The 19851-nt window shown below is 41.6% G+C and overlaps 1 protein-coding gene across 4 annotated transcripts; it reads right to left on the minus strand.

The window, feature by feature from the left end:
• Positions 1 to 1479: 1479 nt before the first annotated feature.
• Positions 1480 to 18289, minus strand: LOC119741632 (thyrostimulin alpha-2 subunit-like). Of its 4 annotated transcripts, none has more exons than XM_038217462.1 (4): positions 18159 to 18289; positions 12396 to 12543; positions 3024 to 3190; positions 1480 to 2266 (listed from the first exon to the last, which is right to left on the minus strand). In XM_038217462.1, exons 2-4 carry the CDS (start codon positions 12508 to 12510, stop codon positions 2168 to 2170), a joined length of 381 nt encoding a protein of 126 aa, XP_038073390.1. In that variant the 5' UTR covers positions 12511 to 12543; positions 18159 to 18289; the 3' UTR covers positions 1480 to 2167. The 4 variants fall into 4 exon arrangements, with proteins under 4 accessions (XP_038073390.1, XP_038073393.1, XP_038073392.1 ...); XM_038217465.1 differs by lacking the exon at positions 18159 to 18289 and adding an exon at positions 14771 to 15085; XM_038217464.1 differs by lacking the exon at positions 18159 to 18289 and adding an exon at positions 12919 to 12996.
• Between the last annotated feature and the right edge of the window lie 1562 nt (positions 18290 to 19851).

A 19851-nucleotide genomic window follows, 5' to 3' on the forward strand; every position in this document is an offset into this window, starting at 1 on the left:
GAATTTTGGCTTCTGCGCATGCGTACATCCCGTTACTCAGGATTATGTGCTTACAGGGTTAGCACAGAACTTTTCTGCTAGCGCGGTTAGCACAAATTGGTGATCGTAAGCACGGAATTATGTGGTTAGCAGGGCCATGACATTGAGCCCAGGCCGCCTTATTATTTAGATTTGTATATTTCAGGTCAATCCAGTCAAAAAGCAGTTCGCAGTCTTATTCATTGTCACGACCTCTGAATGTGATGACGTCATGGTCAGATCTCCATAAGGAGCCTAAATTGGAGAAGATGCTTACACTTGATGAAAGACATGCATTTCTTTCTACAATTTTATATGTACAACAAACCACGATCTGGGACTGGCGTTGGCATGAAACTTGCAGCGTTGTATGTCATAATCAGAAACAATTATTGACTGTCTGTGCTAATTTTGAGTTTTACCCCGAAAACAATTCCATATTTCTATTTTAAATTTAATTGCTCTCTTCATGTAGTTATTCACTTTTAAATGAATGGAATATCGGCCCACTTTTAGTTCTGAAATAATTAATTTATAAGTCTCGAGTTGTTTGCGGCTCGACACTAAGTCAGTTCTCACAGGTTAGACTGGTTCCAGCCACACCATCAAGGTAGATAATGTAGGTATGCCGGACAGCAGTCTACTGACAGGGAGGATTCTGTTTGTGCGCTACAGAAACCCCCCCAAAAGAGGGGTGCACACGCATGATATAGAAAATATTATTTGTTGGGTAAAAAAAAAATCTATTTTTTTTGCAAAGTACGGGCAGTACATCATTAACGTTAAGTTGGAAAAAAATATGAGGGAAAAAATCGTAATCTATCAAACGAAAACGAAATGCACCACAAATTTGGCCCATTTTTGCCAAAGGTTGTGAAATGTCCGAAGCTTGACCTACATAACGTAAGCCAGCTCATGGAACAAACCGCACAAGAACAAGGCGCAGTTATAGCCTTAACAAGATGGTTCAAATAAAGGGTTAAACAATCTTGAGAGCGAAAATCCTTTTAAGATCTTTGGCCGTAGCGATTGAAAACAAAATGAACAAAGAAAGCAACACTGCTGGTTGCGATTGACATTTTTACGAATAAATTCAGAATTATGCACGCATGCGCATAAATATGGGCCTGGCGGCCAAAAGCGAAAACGGTCTACTGAAAATGTGCAGTGGTTCAAACAATCGAGTCATTTTCTCTTAATTTGTCTAGGATTTGTTGCTTTTTTAGAAACAATAATACGTGTGCTTCGGGGTACCCGTCCGCAAATTTTGGGGCCAGTTCGCGGTGCTTAATCGCGGCGGGCTTAACCTTTGCTGAATCAGACCATAATTGAGTCGGGGTGAGGCCCGCCGCGACTCAGCACCGCGATTAGGCCCGAAATTGTATGTCTTACATGGGGTTATACATGATATAAATGATATAATAAGTGATGGCAAGAGTACAATTCTGAGTGGCACCTTCATGAATAACGAGGAATATTTTATTCAGTTGAAAATGTTTTAAAGATTAATATTGAAACTCATCTCAGTGCAGACAACGGAGATAATAAATCTGATAAAGCATACCCAGTGCTGAGTACTATTTGATTCACTGTTCACTCAAGTTTGTGGCCGTTGAACGTCATTAGGTAGGGCAAGCTTCATTACGGCATAATGATGACACTGGTAAAATATTGACCTGTAACGGTATGTTGGACAATCGAGTTGGGCTTCTTCCGAATTACTTGGGTGGGGCTGGCAATAGCTCATGCTTCCACCAAGGCAGCTGAATCCACCTACCAATAGACAACTGAACCACTGCTGGCCGTAGCCACGTAATTCAGACGCAGCCTTACCGTCATTACAAGACTGCCACATGGTCGAGAGCAAGGCAAAAAAAGTAAAATTAATGACAATGATAAATTCTTAATATTTCTCTTTTCAAATTAACCTTTTTAACATTTGGGTTCCTGATACGATGTTCCTAAATTAACAGCGCCAACAGAGGACGCATGATATCCACCCTCTCTCCCCTTAATCTGTGTCCCTAATCCCCATTGTTTTTAATGTCTGGATCTGATCAGAAGCGAAGACTGAAGAAGGTTTCCAAACGATGAAAAAATAAAATCAATCGAAATGATCTCGAATCAACCTGGGGTGTTTCACAGGGTACTACGAGTCGTGGGAGCACAATGAGCAGTCGCAAGTGGCAGCTGATTTGTACGTCTGTGTAAGTTGCTTGTTGTCTTCACATTGGAGGATTACTATCACCTGGAGGGTCAAAACAGACAAAACGACTGTATTAAAATCCTTTTTGGGGGTTGAATATATAGAGTTCAGAGTGTCCGAAGCCTTGATGTAGTATAAGGGTAGCTCAGCACTGTATCGAGATTATACCGTCGCGATTGCCGGTAGATTATTATTCAAAGAAACACGAAAGTTTCTTAGCAAGTCTTGTCAAATGAACTCAATCAACTTCTAAGCCAATTTTGCTTTATGTTACCAAGGTTTCAAACAGCCATGTCTTGTCCAAGAATAAATAATGTAATATGATTCCCCCGAGCGGATTCGAACCCACTGTCTATTGGGCACAGCTGGAGAACTTCAGCAGGCAGATGTATAATCTTGCGTTTTAGATCAAGTCAGCATATTTTCTCTTTCCTCATAGAGAGTTTGCACAGAGCGACATATTGGTGGACAGATCTTTGTTACTCTGTGATACGTATGACTAGACGCTTTGAACTTTCATTGTCAGTTAATTGAAATAAGAAGGCCAATCATTACCAGCTTAATTTTACGCGAGAGGTATTGTTCATGACAAAGTGGCATAAATGAGGGCGTAAAGAAAGGGAGGACGGGCCCCCCTTAAGAGCCCCCTATAGTGCTCTCTTGTGTCCCTGGCTCTCCAGAAAATGAGGAACAATGCACCTCTCCCCTGAAAAATTGGACCCCAGTCACGGCATTGTCGATTACTTCTTATTGAAACAGCCCAATCACCCTAAGCCCCTGGTATACTATGCCTACTTACGTCATGAGTGGATCGAATTGAGCAGCATGAGCCACGCGTCTCGTAGAGTTTATCTCCCGGAGCCCCATAGGGCGACAGGCTGGAGTAGCTCAAACAGTAGCCACGGCAGGCGTTCATCTGAAACGCCACCATATGACAGCCAGACGCCGATGCAATCTCTCTATAACCTGCATGAAGAATGACAAGGAATCCAGGATGAGACAAGTGAAAGACTTGACTGAACATGGCGTGGCTGGGTTTGGAGACGTGAGGATTTTTGGGAGACTGCCAATTTTGAAAGAGTTGATTTCTGGACTCCCTTTGACAACATCGGGAAATTTAAAATAAATTTCAGAAAATATCGGCACAAAATCTCCCCGAAATGCACAACTTGGTGGTGCTGGTGGGGGATGAGGAATTATGTCAATTGAAAATAAACACACATTTCGAATAAAGTAACTGTTGTGGGGCATTAATAACTTTTTTTTAATCCTCTCTAGAAAGAAGAGCAGCAATACCCTCGGTTCCAAGGATGATTTGAATTTGTCTTCTTTAACATTGATGAAGTTCGAGTTATCCGATTCTTGAGCGGAGGAAGGATAGACCAGTTCAAATTAAATTTGACGGGTATCAACTCTGGCATTTGGAAAAGATATCTAGGGAAAAGACTGGAATGCCTATAGGCCCTTTTTCATCTCGCCTCTGCATTCAGCCATCTTTCATTTAATCCGTCTGAATTTATAACGAAAGCGACAACTGTCATGTATGGATCCTCGTGAAAAAGAAATTCAAAATATGTAAATTTATTTCAGAAGGTAACAGAAAGGCGGTACCAACAATTTGCATATGTATTCGCTCTAATAGGAAAGGTATCGTGTAGTTTAATATTGCAATATTGCAGTGGAAATAAATTTAATACACAAAAATATAACTCAAGAGGCATTCCGAATGTATTATTTCCACAGCCTCACCCGTCAGGTAGCAAAAGATCAAGCAACTTCGAATCCAGGGAAATCAATTATAATACTGATGTGATAAACGTCCTGAATTGGTGGGAATGCTTTCTAACTCGGGATGTAGTATACTTGACGTTGAGTTGCCCATGCAACTGCCAAGTGCTGTTTGCAGTAAAAATCATTCAATCAGGCACTCTAAAAGACGAAACACTAGAGCTTGGTTTTGGAGATCGGTTCGTTGGCCGTCCAGTTTCGTTTGTTGTTGACTCCAACCTTAGAGTAGTTTAACACAATTGATGGAATTGTAACTGTCACACACACACGCAAGCAAATGCGACTTCATCAATTCAAGGTTTTGCTTCACTCCGAAGAGATCTCTACGATATCAAACACTGCTTTGCTTGAAATATGTTCAAGTTCGTTTGTTGTTGACTCCAACCTTAGAGTAATTTAACATAAATCCAAACAAAAAAAGCGGCCTGACGTTTCGATCGAAACAAAATCTGCTTCGGAGGCAAAATTACAGATGTACAAGAAACAAATATGTGGGGACTCACAAGCATGCAGGGTTGGAAGGAGGAACACAAAAAGGTATTAAATATGGGAACAGGTGGGTGTGGATCAAAGGGAAAGGAGTAGAAGAACGAACAACGGACGGATTACGGTATATAGGGAACAGACCAAAGGGGGTTCGTTGGGGAGAGGGGGTGTGGGGCACACCACAATGTTGGTGAAATAACAGGGAAAGCAATGGAAGGACAAACAAGGAACGGATTAAATAGAGGACAGGCCACGCGGGCTAAATTATGGGATAGGCCGTGAGGGTGAAGATTACATACAGGGACTGGTCAGGAGTGGAAGGAGGAGAAAGGACGGATAAAATGGGGACACATGTTGAAATGATGTTGAGCCCATATGGTTGAGTCGTCCGATGACGATTCATCCACACATTCTCCCTGTTGAGGCAAAATAATTCCTTGTGATGGCCAAGTGATTCTATACCCTGCAAAATCAAAGCAGAAATGGAATGGTTAGGGAGGCTGAAGTGGTAGCCAACAGGGGTGTCCAGTCTCTTGGTGTTAACAGTCGATTGATGACCATAGAAACGTTTCTTGAGCGTGTTCTTGGTCTCACTGACACACTGCACTCCACGAACCCTGCAAGAGATGACATATGACATTACATGTGTTGCAAGTGATGTTACCAATGGTTCTGTGAGTAGTGCCGGAAGAGTGGCCAGAAAAGGAGTCAGACTCCTGGATGTGGATCTGGCAAACAGCACATCTGGAACTGTTCTTAAAAGTTCCATGCTGGATGGGAGGGGGTGCACATTGGGGTCAGGGGTCATCACATTGGGGTCAGGGGTCATCGGTGTGTCAGCAACGTTTTCAGATAGCTCTGTGCTATCTTTTTTAAATCTGCGTTTTTAGCTATTTTTTGTTTGCCATCTTAATTTCTCTTGTTCATGAATGTATTCTTAACTGCTCCAAGTTTCGACTGAGCCGTGCATTTTTGCACTTTTAACTTTTCTTCGATGATATTTTCGCTGTTTTTGATGTGACCACCTGGAGTCTTTTTGATGTTACATATGTGCATGCACCCTGTTTCGTCATCGGACTCGTACTCGTAGCAAGTGGAGTGGACCCCTTTTTACTTATGTGCACTTTGCACTTTTTAACTTTTTAACTTTTCTTCGATGATATTTTTACCATGGGTAACTTCAAAGTGCCATTCTTCGTTATTTTTGGAACATGTTTGTGTGTGATTCTGAAGCTGTTTTCGCCTATGGAGTTCAATGACACAGCCATCATCAACTCATTTGATCGATCCCACTGGTCATCTACCTTCCACCCGTATCACCCTGGGGTCACCAAGGACATGCCGGTGAGTTTGTTCCATGTTGCAAGGTTATCATCAAATTGCTACAAGTACAACTTTGCCGTCAAAAACTTTAATTTAACTGCACACATGAGCCTCCTTTTGCTACTCTTGTCTGGGGACGTCAACACAAATCCCGGCCCCTATCAACCTAAGTATCCATGTGGGATTTGCAACAAAGCTGTCAAGTGGAAACAACGGGCAATAGAATGCGAAGAATGTAGCATATGGTTTCACTTTGATTGTTTGTCCATGAACAGTGCTACGTATGAAGTTTTAAACAACCATGAGTCCTACGCATGGGTGTGTTCCACTTGTGGTTTGCCAAACTTTGCCTCATCCCTTTTTGACTGTACCGAACAATTTGATCTGTCAAACTCGTTTGAGGCCTTAGCGGGTAGTAATGGTGGTGACTTGAGTATGGAGATTCCTGATACAGTGAACTACGGTCGTGGTGTGGGCAATCCCACCCATAGATCTAGCCCCAACCCTCGTTCAGCTAATGTCAGACAGAAGAAGACATGTAAACCCAAGACAAAATCCTTCAAGATTCTCAATGTAAATTGCCAAAGTGTGAGATCAAAACTTGACAGGTTCCATGTACTTCTTGAAACTGAAGATCCAGATATAGTGACCGGTACCGAATCATGGTTAAACAGCACCATTACTAATGGAGAAATTTTCCCAACGTCTTACCAGATATTCAGAAAGGATAGGCAGACAGGGGATTCTCACGGTGGCGTCTTCCTTGCTATCAAAAATACACTGATTGCTAATGAAGAGATTGATCTCCAAACTGACTGTGAAGGAATATGGGCTAGCATACGTGTTCATGGTGTCTCGCCACTGTATGTAGGTGCTTTCTATCGTCCCCCTACATCGGATGTGGAGTACATAAAAAATCTGGATTCTGCCCTCAGTAAAATCCCTCGTAATGCATCAATTTGGTTACTTGGGGATTTTAATCTCCCTGATGTGAACTGGGATCAGCATAAATTCAACCCTGGAGGGTCTTACGCTGGACAGAGTAAGACCATGATTGAAATTGCCCTTGACAACAACTTGAGTCAACAAGTAAAGCAACCTACCAGACTTCATAACATACTGGACTTGTGCTTCACTAACTGCCCTTCCTTTGTGGAGAGTACCAATGTCATCCCAGGTGTAAGCGACCATGAAGCGGTTGTGGTTAACATACTAGTTAAACCAAAATTAGTTCGCCCAGCAAGAAGGAAAATACTGCTGTATGCCAAGGCCAATTATGCTGCTTTTGCCGACTGTATTAAGGATTTCGACAACAAAATGACACCCGACTACGTTGCTCAGAAGGATGTTAATCAACTTGTGAATGAACTTGACCATGTCATTCAAGATTCCATCAGCAAATTTATTCCATCCAAAATGACATCAACCAAGTGGAAACTGCCTTGGATAAACTGTTCTATCAAAAGGGACATATGTAAGAAGAAGCGCCTGTACAGGAAAGCTAGACAGCGTGATACACCCTCTGCATGGGACGCCTTCAAAAAACACCGTAGAACGACTGACCGCAAAATTCGGAAAGCCAAGAAAGAATACATCCATGATGTCATCGGCTGTAGTCTCCAAAGCAACAACACAAAACCATTCTGGAATTTCATCAAAGCCCAAAGACAGCAGATGTTTGGAATCTCCACATTGACTGATTCATCTGGTGCCACTGTGATCTCTCCGATTGACAAGGCTAATGTGCTGAATGAACAGTTTAGTTCAGTTTTCACAAACGAAAACCTGGACAGTTTCCCTACATTACCAGACTTGGACATACCCGACATGCCAGAAATTCAAACACATCCAATTGGGGTAGAGAAATTACTGAAAGATCTGAAACCAAGCAAAGCACCAGGACCTGATGCCATACCTCCTAGAATCTTGAAAGAGTGCGCCTCAGCTTTTGCACCAGTTTATTCCAAGATCTTCCAAAAATCACTGGATACTGGATGTTTACCTAAAGCTTGGCTTGAAGCAAACGTCACGCCACTTTACAAGAAAGGTGATAGGAAAAATCCTGGTAATTACAGACCTGTGTCGTTGACGTCTATTCCATGTAAGATACTAGAGCATATTTTATATCATCACATAATGATTCATCTCGACAAACATCAAGTACTGACGGATGCCCAACATGGTTTTCGCAGAGGTCGCTCTTGTGACACCCAGTTAGCTGCTGTGACCCACGACTTGGCTGGAATTCTTAACAATAAGAGTCAAGCTGACTTAATTGTAATGGACTTAAAGAAAGCATTTGACTCGGTGCCTCACCAACGTCTTTTGAGGAAACTCCACAACATCGGCATCAGGAACAATGCTCTGAAATGGATTGACTCATTTCTCACTCAACGTCACCAGCAAGTTGTTTTGGAGGGCACTTCTTCAAACAAGTCGAAGGTCATTTCTGGGGTTCCACAGGGGACAGTGCTGGGTCCTCTCCTGTTTTTAGTATACATTAACGATCTGCCACAGAACATCAAATCGCATGTGAGACTCTTTGCAGATGACTGTGTCATGTACCGGGAAATAAAAACTGCAGCAGACCCTTGCATTCTTCAACAGGACATCAACACACTTGAAAAATGGGGAAAAGATTGGCACATGTCATTCAATGCCTCCAAGTGTCACACCATGAAGATCACCCACAAGAAGAACTCAGTCGACTCCAGTTATCACATGGGTAATGCCAAACTACTAGAGGTTAAACACCATCCCTACCTGGGGGTTGAACTCAGTAATGATCTCAAGTGGTCCACTCACATTGATCAGATCATCTCTAAAGCCAATCGTATGCTCGGGCTACTCAAGAGAAACATCCACCACTGCAACAGTAATACCAAGTCCATTGCGTATCAGACACTAGTCAGACCAAGGCTAGAATATTGTTCCGCCATTTGGGATCCTCATCATGCGTCGGATAAAAAGAAATTAGAAAGCATTCAACACAGAGCAGCTAGATTTGTTATGCAAGACTACAGCAGGGAGTCAAGCATCTCAGCAATGATGAATAAACTCAAATGGGACACTCTTCAAGATCGAAGGACCAAAGTTCGATTAGTCACACTCTACAAAGAAACCCATGGGCTTACACCGAGTAATATGGAAGATTATCTGAACATCGTCAACTCATCAAGGGGGGTTTCTACTAGACAGACCGGACCTTTCTCATATAGAGTCATCACCACAAATAAGGACTGCTTTCGTTACTCAATGTACCCAAAGACCATCCTAGAATGGAATCAACTTCACCCTAACATCCGCTCTTCACCTGACATTAAGACTTTCAAACTGGCACTGGACAACATCAACATTCAAGACCTGGCTTCCAAAACCCAATCAAGAATTTAGTTGCTGCACACCTGACCCTGACCAACGTACGTCGACAACCTTCTAGGTGTTTGTACGTTTATGGAACAGAAACAGAAACAGAAACAGAAACAGAAACATCTAAGTAGGGGAATTCGGCTCGTCGTATATTTGCGCGGGCGCCTATAGTCCAATACCGGGTTGTCGGGTATGGCGCGGGCAAGGCGATCTGAAGTGTGGAGAATGTGATGGTTGTCACTAGTGATTTTACGAAGCGGAGGGAGACTGGGGTGAAAGGTTGTGACCAAGGAAATCTTGGTTTTGCACTGGGGACCTTTTGTTGGAGAGCCAAATGTCTGGGAATAGCTTTGGCTCTGGCAATAGCACGTTGAACTTGGCGGGAGCTGTGACCCCTGGTAACCAAGTTATTGTTCAATACACTGTGCATGATGGGAGAAATCAGAATCATCAAAGCAAATCCTTCGGAGTCTAAGTGCCTGGCTGAACGCTATACCAGTCTTACAATGCCTAGGGAGACAACTGGAGGAGTGGAGGTACTGGTGGGTGTCTGTGGGTTTCGAATAGAGATCAGTGGTTATGAGTTGTCTTGCTTTAGGATGTTAACGTCCAGAAAATGGGTCTGTTGAAATGAGTACTCTGATGTGAACTTGATGGTCCTGTGGGAATTAATGTGGTTAGTGGAAGTCACCAGATAATCCTCATCACTGGTCCAAATGAAGACTACAACATCAATTTATCTCCACCAGATCCAGGGACGGCAAGGTGCTGAGCCAACCATGCGTTCTTCGAGGTCACCCATGAAGAGGCATGCAAATGAGGGGGCCATGCAAGAACCCATTGCTGTCCCATGTACCTGTAGATAGTGTTCACCCAGGAAGATAAAAATGTATCAAACACAGTTTTGCTTGAAATATACAAAAAGAAACAATACAGCGATGTAGATGCTCTTGATTGATATGTATTTATTAACCTTTCTCTGTATGGTACGGATCGCGAAATCGGTAACACAATCAATACCGTCGATCACTTTCGCCAGGCCCCCAAGTGATTCGGCACTGCATGGATCACGGTGTACGGTGTTTTAGAACCCGCAGATCAAATATATTTTCCTTGGAGACCGCAACCGCGTATAATGATAAAAACGACAAAACGGAGTGAATCTCAGGCAGGTAGTAGGACTTCTGTGACTAGGATCTTGGATCATTAACTAGATTCGCGAAGTGACATCCATGAGAACCACACAAGGTGGGTAAAAGAGTCGGACATCAAGATGGAGTGACCGCGTTAACCGAAAGAAAAGGCCGGTTTAGTTCAAAAAGGTCGAACTCGCTACGGTTCTTTTCCACTCATGCCTCGTCATTTGTAGTTATCTGAAAAAGGACCAGCTGCCGAATTGTCGAGGAAAACGTCTTGCAATGGATTAAAACAGGACCGGAACACATAGCACTTTGTGTCTCGAGCCGACTGTCTTGCAGAGGACAGCTAATTTGTGTCGAAAATTAGTGCCCAGTCGGTGGGAACAGTGTACCGGTGTCAAGGCTAATCGACACAACCCGCTGTAACGTTTCGTAACCAGGTCACCACATCGCGTGCCTAAATCGTGTGACGTCGCCCCCGTATTTTAATTTTGGCCCAAATTTAACATATAAGGGTAAAGCCCAATACTTAGTAAAATCTGTTACGTGATAATGACAAAATCGATTTTGGATTCAGTATACTCTTCAAAAGTATCTCTTGAACTGAAAAATGAACAGGTAGTTTTTTTCTGGTCACAGAGGGCCAGCTACACATCCTCTGTAATCTCACTGACTGACTGACTGTGACTTGTGATTTAAACTTGCTTAAGCCTTACCTTGGCAAAAATGTCTCGAAAAAACTACCTGTACCCCTTCGAACAAATCGCCGACCGGGATCAGCTGTTCTGGGCGTGTCTATTCTTGTTACATTAGATTATGTTTTATGTTAGATTTTGACTTTTTACCCTTATGGATTGGAAAAACAGTCAAATTAATTTTGTTGGCGCTCCGCCGAAAGGTTTGGAAAAGACACTCACTTCTTTGATAAAAGGGGGAGGGCAACACAAAGTTTGAAGGGGCAAAAGAAAGCTGAGAGCAGTTGAAAGAAGCCTTAATTCTTTTTATTGCAGTGCTTTGTTCTAGATTCCCATATGGTTTTTGTTTACACTTTTTAGGTTCTCATGTAAGATTTAAAAAAAAAAATAGAATCGTATCCCATAGACAGTTTAACTTTAGGATTATCGATTTTTAATATTGTACTGCTGCTATTTTTTTAACCTGCGAAGAAAACATTGTCAACTCTTCGGTTTAGTTGGAAGCTCTTGGCTAGCTTAAGTAGATCTTGTCGAATGTAATGGCTGTGAGGACTCTCAACAAACAGATTCATGCTACATTTTAATTGAATTTAGCACAATCTTTCGCTGAATTAGCATAATGACTTCTGAATTGAAGACGCTCACGTGACGTCACAGGTCAGTGGTCATACACACGCCCGCCATATTGGACGTCTACGGTTGAAGACTAGTAAATAAACTGCCACAGACCCCAGTGATAAATACGCCCACTTCCAAAGTTCAGCAAAAATACTCACAACTCTCCAATGTGTTTGGGACACATATCAAATTCAGACTCATGTCATCATCTTTTAAATTTCTGTTCAATTTTGGGGGGTTAACGTATGACTTTTGAGAGAAAAATCGGATATTGACCGTGACAAATACCGCAAAGCATGCGCGTTACGCATACTGCAAATCGATCGAGCACGCTGGATGCCCAATGATGGCGGATCTTACACTGTTCACGTGATAATGTCACGTGGATGCACAACCTCAATATTAAAGTCCCATTTCACTTTATTGGAAAGAAGTTTAGATGGCTTGATTTGAGCAGTACATTCTAACGTAAAATAACGATTGGCTGCAAGTGTGAGACACATGAAAGTTCAAACACCCCCTCGAACCACTCGGTTATGTAGTGAGCAGACCGTGGATATTTCCGTTTGAGTGGTACCAAAAGAGTGGAAACCATCTTTCTCTATATACCCGAACATCTCTTCATTACCCTCGGGCTTTTGAACTGCATGCGGTGCCTATGCAGTTTTTTGAAGAACCGTTGGTTTCACTAACGATTAAGGGAATAACAATATAAGTAGAATGGAACAAAGCAAAACAAAAAGAAGAACCCACCTACAAGATGACAGCCAGGGCTCTGCCAGTACGGGTCCGCCGTTGCGTCGGTGATGAGGGAACACATGTAGACGGACAGTAAGACCAACGTGACGACAACCTTACACCACATCATTGCGATATCCGACAACTTTAGAGAGTGGGGCCTCTGCAAGACAAGAGAGTCAAGGAGATAAATGAATCTGCCGCCGATCTGCCTTGATGGCCCAAGCTTAGGAGATGGATCACTAATTTATCGTAAAAGGATGTCAAAAAAAATTATAGGTGAACGGTTGCTGACGCGGCGCTGTAGCGAGCCTAGCGAGGCAACGGAGGCGTGCTATGTCAGTGTTTATATTATAAAGGAGTTTTAGGTAGGGATGAGTGGTAAATATATTGTTTGAAATAAATTCAAGGAAGTTTGTTGATGGTTAAGCCAGGCGTGGTGAACGTGGGCAGTAAACCGCATCCCGGAAGTTCTTGGCTTGAGAAGACATTCTGAAAATTGGCGTCATCCTCTCTCGAAACATGAACGGCTTTGTACCTTGTTCCTCAGGTGTTATGTACTGACCGTCTATTCCAGACAATGTATCAACATCAGTGGTAATTAAACTACACTATCGTCACTGTGCGGCAACCATAACATTATAAGAGAAATTGAGCAAACATCGTGCTTTGGTGACGCAATGAAATTGCACTTTACAACCGTGAGGTTGATACCCATGGGAACAAGCAACGTGTCATAAGCGTAAACCAATTTGCCTATCAGATAATGGTCTTGTGACATCCTCTGACTTTCTTAGGGGGATGGTATCACTCATCTTGTGGGAGGCCTCCCGCCTTAATAAATTGTGGCGACGGCGACTGTGTTTTTTGTTGGTGGCTGTAATTTGTCAGGGGCTACCGATGCTATCCTGTTTGTCACTTCATTATGTTGAAAGTCATCAGTTTGTGTCATTAATCTTCATGTTGATGATAAAGTTCGGGGAAGGAGAAGATTCCGTGAGAGAAAGGTTCTGGCCTGACTTTCAACCTGATGTACGAGTGGACCTGCAATCGTGATTGGCCAGGGTAAAAGACGTTCTCTTGTCTCACAATTTCTCACGAGATCAGGGAAAGGAAAACGGGAAATAGGTGAAAGTGAAGAATTAATACCAGTCACAAAACTATCTGCATGGTAGCATACATAGTATATGGTTTACCCGATGTTCCCCAATACCTATGTTCCCTAATACCTATGTTCCACCAAATCCTTAGGGTTAGGGTTAGGGTTAGGTTTAGGGTAAGATGGTTATGGGAAACATAGGTATTGGGGAACATAGGTATGCACCCCATACGTGCACGCACGATTACACAGGCATAGAAGTGGGTATTTCCTTTGTTCTCGTGTACTAACATTTTGCAATGTCGCACACTAATGTCAAAATGCTCTCATTTTAACCAGAATTAAACCAGATTTCCTGGGCTGAAATTCGGACTTAATATCCCTTTTCTAAAACTTTTCCATTTGCGACGGATCAACCCACCTTGGAAATTGCTAGTTTTTGAGTAAAATCCATATATCTATTTCGTGAAAAACTTGGTGGGCATTCCTTGTGGGGTACCTCCCATTGTTCCGGTACCCCATAAGGCAGTGTTTATACGTTCCGAGTGGTTCGCATTGGCAAACTACGGTTTCGCATAAATACCATTGTATCGGCATTGAACAACAGGTGAAATATACACTATCAAAGTCACAATTGAATTGACAACACTTTCCGTTGGACTCACCACTCAAATTTGTTTCGCAGGGAAGTCTCTTATTCTTTTCCCTACGCAATAAAGGCCTTTATACAAACACAAAAAAGAGCTAGAAAATCTGAAGAAAAGAAAATATTTATCCTGTAGAAAACGAATTTACATTACATGGACGATGTTTAATTTTTTAAAAGGGAACATGTCTAGTAAATAGTGGGAGCTCCATAAATCATATTATTTTGTATAAGCACAGAAATACTCGGAGAACATGAGGTCATTGCTATCGGGTTCCTATCATCGGCAATCATGGCTTGGGCCTGACAAAAGGGCAATTGGACTTTAAGTGAACTTTGATCTACATGGGGACTTTTGTATGCGCACCTGTGCTGAGATACGAGAGTTGCAGGTTAAACTCCCGCCCCAGACAATTTCTTTGCTACCCTTTGATTATCAGAGAACTAAATTTCCGTTCGTAGCTCTTTTTGTTTCAACGTTTTGCACGCTCACCAAGTAATGCTCTTCAATTTGATATACGGACTCTGTCTTAGAAAGCTTCTTACTTTTCTGCCTCGAGTTTGCAAAGTATTTCTTTTGGGGATGATGATAGTGTAATAAGGCAATTGTCCTGTGCAGAGCAACTCAAGAGCATTATCACTCACAGTCCTAAGTGCTGTTTACACGGCGCTTCAGGCAGTGGCGTCGAGTATAGGAGAGCATCACAGACCGACTTTGGTAATCTGAGCCCGGCTGGAGAGAGTTTAGTTGTCCCTGTCTTCCTCTATTTTTCCTTCCCCTTACTGGCTCGGGCTTTTACAGCAGTTTCAATTGAGCGTTTCAAAGTAAAGATTGCGTCGGAAAGGCAACCTTCCATTTCCATCCATCAAAGTGCAACTACGCTCGGCCGAGGAGAAGGGAAAAACACTAACTATAGGCCTAACAGACCGAAGCAAACAACGGCGTAAGGGCGGGCCAACTCTTCATCCCGCAATAGTGAACAAGCGAGCCGCGCTCACCGGTGTTTGCCTTGCGCAAATTGTGCAGGATATTCTTTCCCTATCCAGCTCTCGCTCTTTTTTTAGCAGCCGATTTTTTTTTATCCGGTCCTTGTGTCAATATTTCCTCAGCCTTATTACACAGAGATTAGACACGAAATTACACCTGCTTCCCAACAATGCTTCCTTCCTGGAAGAAAACAAATGAATTCGTGCGACGAATTAACATACTCGTAGAAGGACGTGCAAACACTGTATTGTTGAACACATGCACAGACTTCCGCTGAGAGTGACGTAGGGTAATGAACTTTCCGGCTAAAAGGCTAATCGCTAATTATTAAAATATTTTTCTATTTAATGTACTTCGAGGAAAAACGGATGAGCATTTCATTGTATCCAATTTGTTACATTCCTCTCTGATTAATGTTCTTGAATACAAATAATATATACAGAACGACTCGTTATGGTTCAATGGTATTTTTTTTTGGGGGGGGTGTCACAAAAGACATCGCTTGCGCACAGTAGAAGTTGGAAATTCCCTGCTAGATAAAGCATTCATGTTTAATTAACAAGATTAAACATCCTGCTGTCAGGGTACGATATGTCATTTTGATTGGTCATGTTTGGACACACGGGGATTCTTCGCATGGGTGTCGAAAGATTATGTACACAATGCAGGATACATCGCGAATGGTGACATTTCAACTCCTTCCATCGTATACTTTGACTTCAAGCCTGTAACATCCCAGTAATGTTATCTCAGAGCCGGATGATAAACAATTCTTGACCCACCCACCACAGTAACCATTATTACATTGCTGGATATTTTGCTGAAACCTTCCGGGGTTTAAGAGAGTTTTTTTACAACAATATCCATGGCATGCAATGAATGTAATCAGTTTTTACATCTCTCTCATGCTCAGTTCCAGCCATCGCTTTTAACGGTTGGTGTACTATTCAGGATATGGAGGCCAGATCAAAAGCCATGAATAAGCACAGCGTGCAATGTGACCGTTAACAAGCGGCGAGAATTTACGGAGATAGAGTTTTTCCGGGCAAATCGTATTTGAGTACAAGCATTGTATTCACTGTGTGGACTTCCGAACAAAAGAAGTCCACACCAGGTAGCAGCGACGTTATGTGGACTTGCACACGTCCACACAATGTTTCCGCTTCTCTGGTTAACAGGTTTAGAGGCATTTTTGGATTAGGGAATCATGAAAACAAAATTGGGTTGAAAAGTGTTTTCATTTAATTCACAGTGTGAGTAAAATTATTTTTTTATTCAGAGGTTTTCTTTTAACTACACGAAAACAAAGGAAAGTCCGCACTAGGTATGTAACGTAAACGTGTTTGTTACTACGTGTGCGAAATATCCTATTTTCTGCATTTACTTTGTTTCTTGAATGGGCTTATCTTGCAGTCCAGAGAAATTACCAGCTTTTGTGAAAGAAACTACAGCATTACAATTTATAATATATCGAAAACACCCTCAAATTGAATACTACAGTATGTCCCCAAAAAGTGTCCGTCTGACTATTTTTGAAATAACTGGAAAACCATGAAGTAACATTTTAATTGTGCAGATACTTCTTATCCTTGGCCTAAATCCCTTTGAGTATCATTTAATTTCCCACACGCCTCACCACACAATTGTCAATTGATCACAATAATATTTATGGACACTGTGACCAAATTTCTTACCTTAATCAATTTCAGGGCTGTGTTATGTAAGCTGTGTAAAATCCTGCATGTTGTGAAAAGAAAAGTTGATGTGGTTTTGGATTGGAATCATATGCCATGAACATTAAACTGAGGTCTTGCCATGATGATTGATATAGTCAGGTGGCTAAGATCTAATTTTTGACAAGATCGTGACCGACTGGTCCAAAGCACCTAACTTGGCAGATAGATTCTTATAGCCATAGAGAAGAAATTTAAAAGGGGAGACACATGTAATTCTTTTTGGAAGGGTGCCTAATTTGCATAATTTGTTAATACCTGCGTGTAATATATTTATTTCCATATGGGGGTATATTTTAAAAAATAAAAACAAAAAGAAAAGAAAAGTGTATTTTGAGGATTCTACTTACATATCTTTACTTAAATAACATTTTCCAAAGCATATAAGTGACTGAATAATTATGAGGACATAGTTACGATCCAAAATTGCTACTATTATGCCCTAAAGTTGCGCGCATTTACCTTGTCTCCAGATATCATCAATTGGTCTTGCCAAACATCAGCATTGATGAACTTCAAATGTTGCTTACTGGTATAGTTACCCTATTAAAACCTTATGCAAAATCATGTGATATTTAGCCCAGAAAACAAAAACGGGGGAAAAACGAGGTGTCCGTAAATTCCCAAAATTATTGGTGAGAAAACGTTTTGGCGTAGACACACTTATTGTAAACAACAACAATCTCAGTAGTGTATAGTGGGTATTTGACCCCGTTTTTATGAGGAGGATCATGATCCTTATAGAGGACAAATGGACAAATCGATCATAAGATGGGGATTATCGCTGAATGATTATTATTTCTTGAAGATAATAGTACAACAGAAGGGGAAAAAGGCAAACGACCATGCAGACAACGCGCGCGCGTAAGTGAATAATTTTTATATATATTACATATATTTTCTATGTATGTTGTTTTAGTAACTTGAAGCGTCAGTATAAACAACAGAATATATCAACCCAATTCATGGATGAAGGCGGTTACCAATTACTTTATGGGCATACTCTAGTGAATGAAACTTGTTATCATTATTATTTTTACTATTATTAAGCAAGCGACATGTTATCTTGCTCGTTTCTTGCTCATTTGCTCTTTTCTTACTCTTTCCTAGATCCTCGAAGAGATTCCTTGATCACAGAGCAATTGAGCAAGAAAAGTGCAAATGAGCAAGAAAAGAGCAAGAAATGAGATAGAAAAGAGCAAGGAACGAGCAAGAATTGAAGACTAGTAGTTTTTAGAAATTCTATTGTAATTTTTAAAATAATAGTATACTGTAGTGCCTTTGGTAGAAAAGAAAACAGTACGGTATGTACCTTGTAAAACTCAGTCTGATCCTGTCCTGGTCACAATCAAAATACTATGCTCACACTTGTGTCTACGACACCGCTAATCCCCAGAAACGATGCACATCGAACGTTCTTCAATTGACACCGATTGCCAGTACATGGAGCCTATTTAAAAGCACCGTGAATTAGCGTTCTTTCGTTATGGACGGTTATTCATGACGGTTTGTCATGACAGCTCGTCATGACGGTCATCCTGTCCAATCACATTCCTCGCTGAAACGAAGGGGCGTGATCAATAGAACTTGGCCGATCAACTGGCTCCTCTGTACGGTAACCTTTGTCATTCGTAATAAAGACTTTAGATTACTATACACACAAACACACAGCCAGGGACTGCCATAAACACGTCGAATGCAACAACAATGGGAAACTAAAAGCCCAGTTGTTCACTTTGAATGAGATTAGTGCGGGAGTTTCAAAAGACGTACGAGGCCATAGGCCCTACATTTATTTGCCACGCAATGTTTAAAATTCTCAAAGAAAAGGTGCAGGAAGAACCCTCTTTCAGGCAGTGACTGTCTTAGGGCACCGATGAACTCGTACAGAAATATGAGGGATTACAGGGTTTATTGCGAGAATAACTTGGCAAACTGTCACCACTACATATAGTTTTGAATCCAGTGCATAGGTTTATAATTAAACTATGTACATAAACTAAGTGTTTTCAATTTACAGGCAGCGACAGCTACAAAGATAAACAAAAACAATTAAAACGAAGTAACCTATAACATTCTTTCCGGAAAAGCAAAAAAAACACCCAAAAAACAAAAAGAGGTGTGAAGTTATATTTGCTATTACTTTAATACACATTTAACAAAATGGACGTCTGCAGGGGTGTCAATGGGGGTGGTGGGCAAATGTCCCCCGCCCACCCTAAACAAAATCAATAATTGAGAATATGCTAGAGAAAGTAAAAGGATTTTAGGGGAACAATTTGCTTTGCCCCCTGCTACAAAAAATCCTGGCGACGCCCATGCATAGCCAGGGAGGGAGGGGGGGGGGGGGAAGGGCGAAATAACAACACTAATTTTAGTCCAAACACTACTCTCTCTTTTTCGCCATAACTGATTGCAATAGAACCTCACCAGTTTTCATACCTAAATGCAGAAGTTTCAACAGTTCGTACAATGTGGCCTCGAACCATTCCTTCGTTAGCTCGGAGCAAAATTGTATTATGCCCTGCAAAAACAAGAAAGCTATATAATAAAAACATGTATTTTTCGATAATAAGCATATGATACATAAACTCCAAGGACTGAGGCTCCGTCAAACTCCAAATTGAAGTCTACCGACACTGTTTCTGTTTTTGGAGTAGTCAATATGTGAACCCCCCCCCCCAAAAAAAAATAGATCACGTCTCCAACATTAGGCAGCTTTTTTTTCTGCTTCTCATACTTTGACTGAATGGCTGGCTTTTGTTGGAAATGAGAGGGGTGAAATTATTGTCCATTTGTCTTTGATGAAAACTTTTCTTCCTCGTTTCTACTCATGAATATGAATTTGTGATGACAAATTTTTGTCAAAAGCCAGCCATTCAGTCAAAGTATGAGAAGCAGAAAATAGCTGTCTAAGGCCAAAAAAAAGTCTCCGGTTTCTGGTATGCGCGCGCGTCGCCGTAGCCATGTGCGTCGGCAAAATGAAAAAGGTTTTTTTTTAATAA

This window comes from Patiria miniata, unplaced genomic scaffold (genome assembly GCF_015706575.1).
Source record: "Patiria miniata isolate m_02_andy unplaced genomic scaffold, ASM1570657v1 HiC_scaffold_5, whole genome shotgun sequence".
Classification (NCBI taxonomy): Eukaryota; Metazoa; Echinodermata; class Asteroidea; order Valvatida; family Asterinidae; genus Patiria; species Patiria miniata.

What these genes read in the sequence shown, in the direction of transcription:
- LOC119741632 (XM_038217462.1), bottom strand. Translation starts at nt 12,510, where the DNA reads ATGATGTGGTGTAAGGTTGTCGTCACGTTGGTCTTACTGTCCGTCTAC. An exon ending in CCCTGGCTGTCATCTTGTAG is followed by an intron (nt 3,191 to 12,395) that starts GTGGGTTCTTCT and finishes TTCTTCATGCAG; the next exon opens with GTTATAGAGAGATTGCATCG. An exon ending in CAATTCGATCCACTCATGAC is followed by an intron (nt 2,267 to 3,023) that starts GTAAGTAGGCAT and finishes TTGACCCTCCAG; the next exon opens with GTGATAGTAATCCTCCAATG.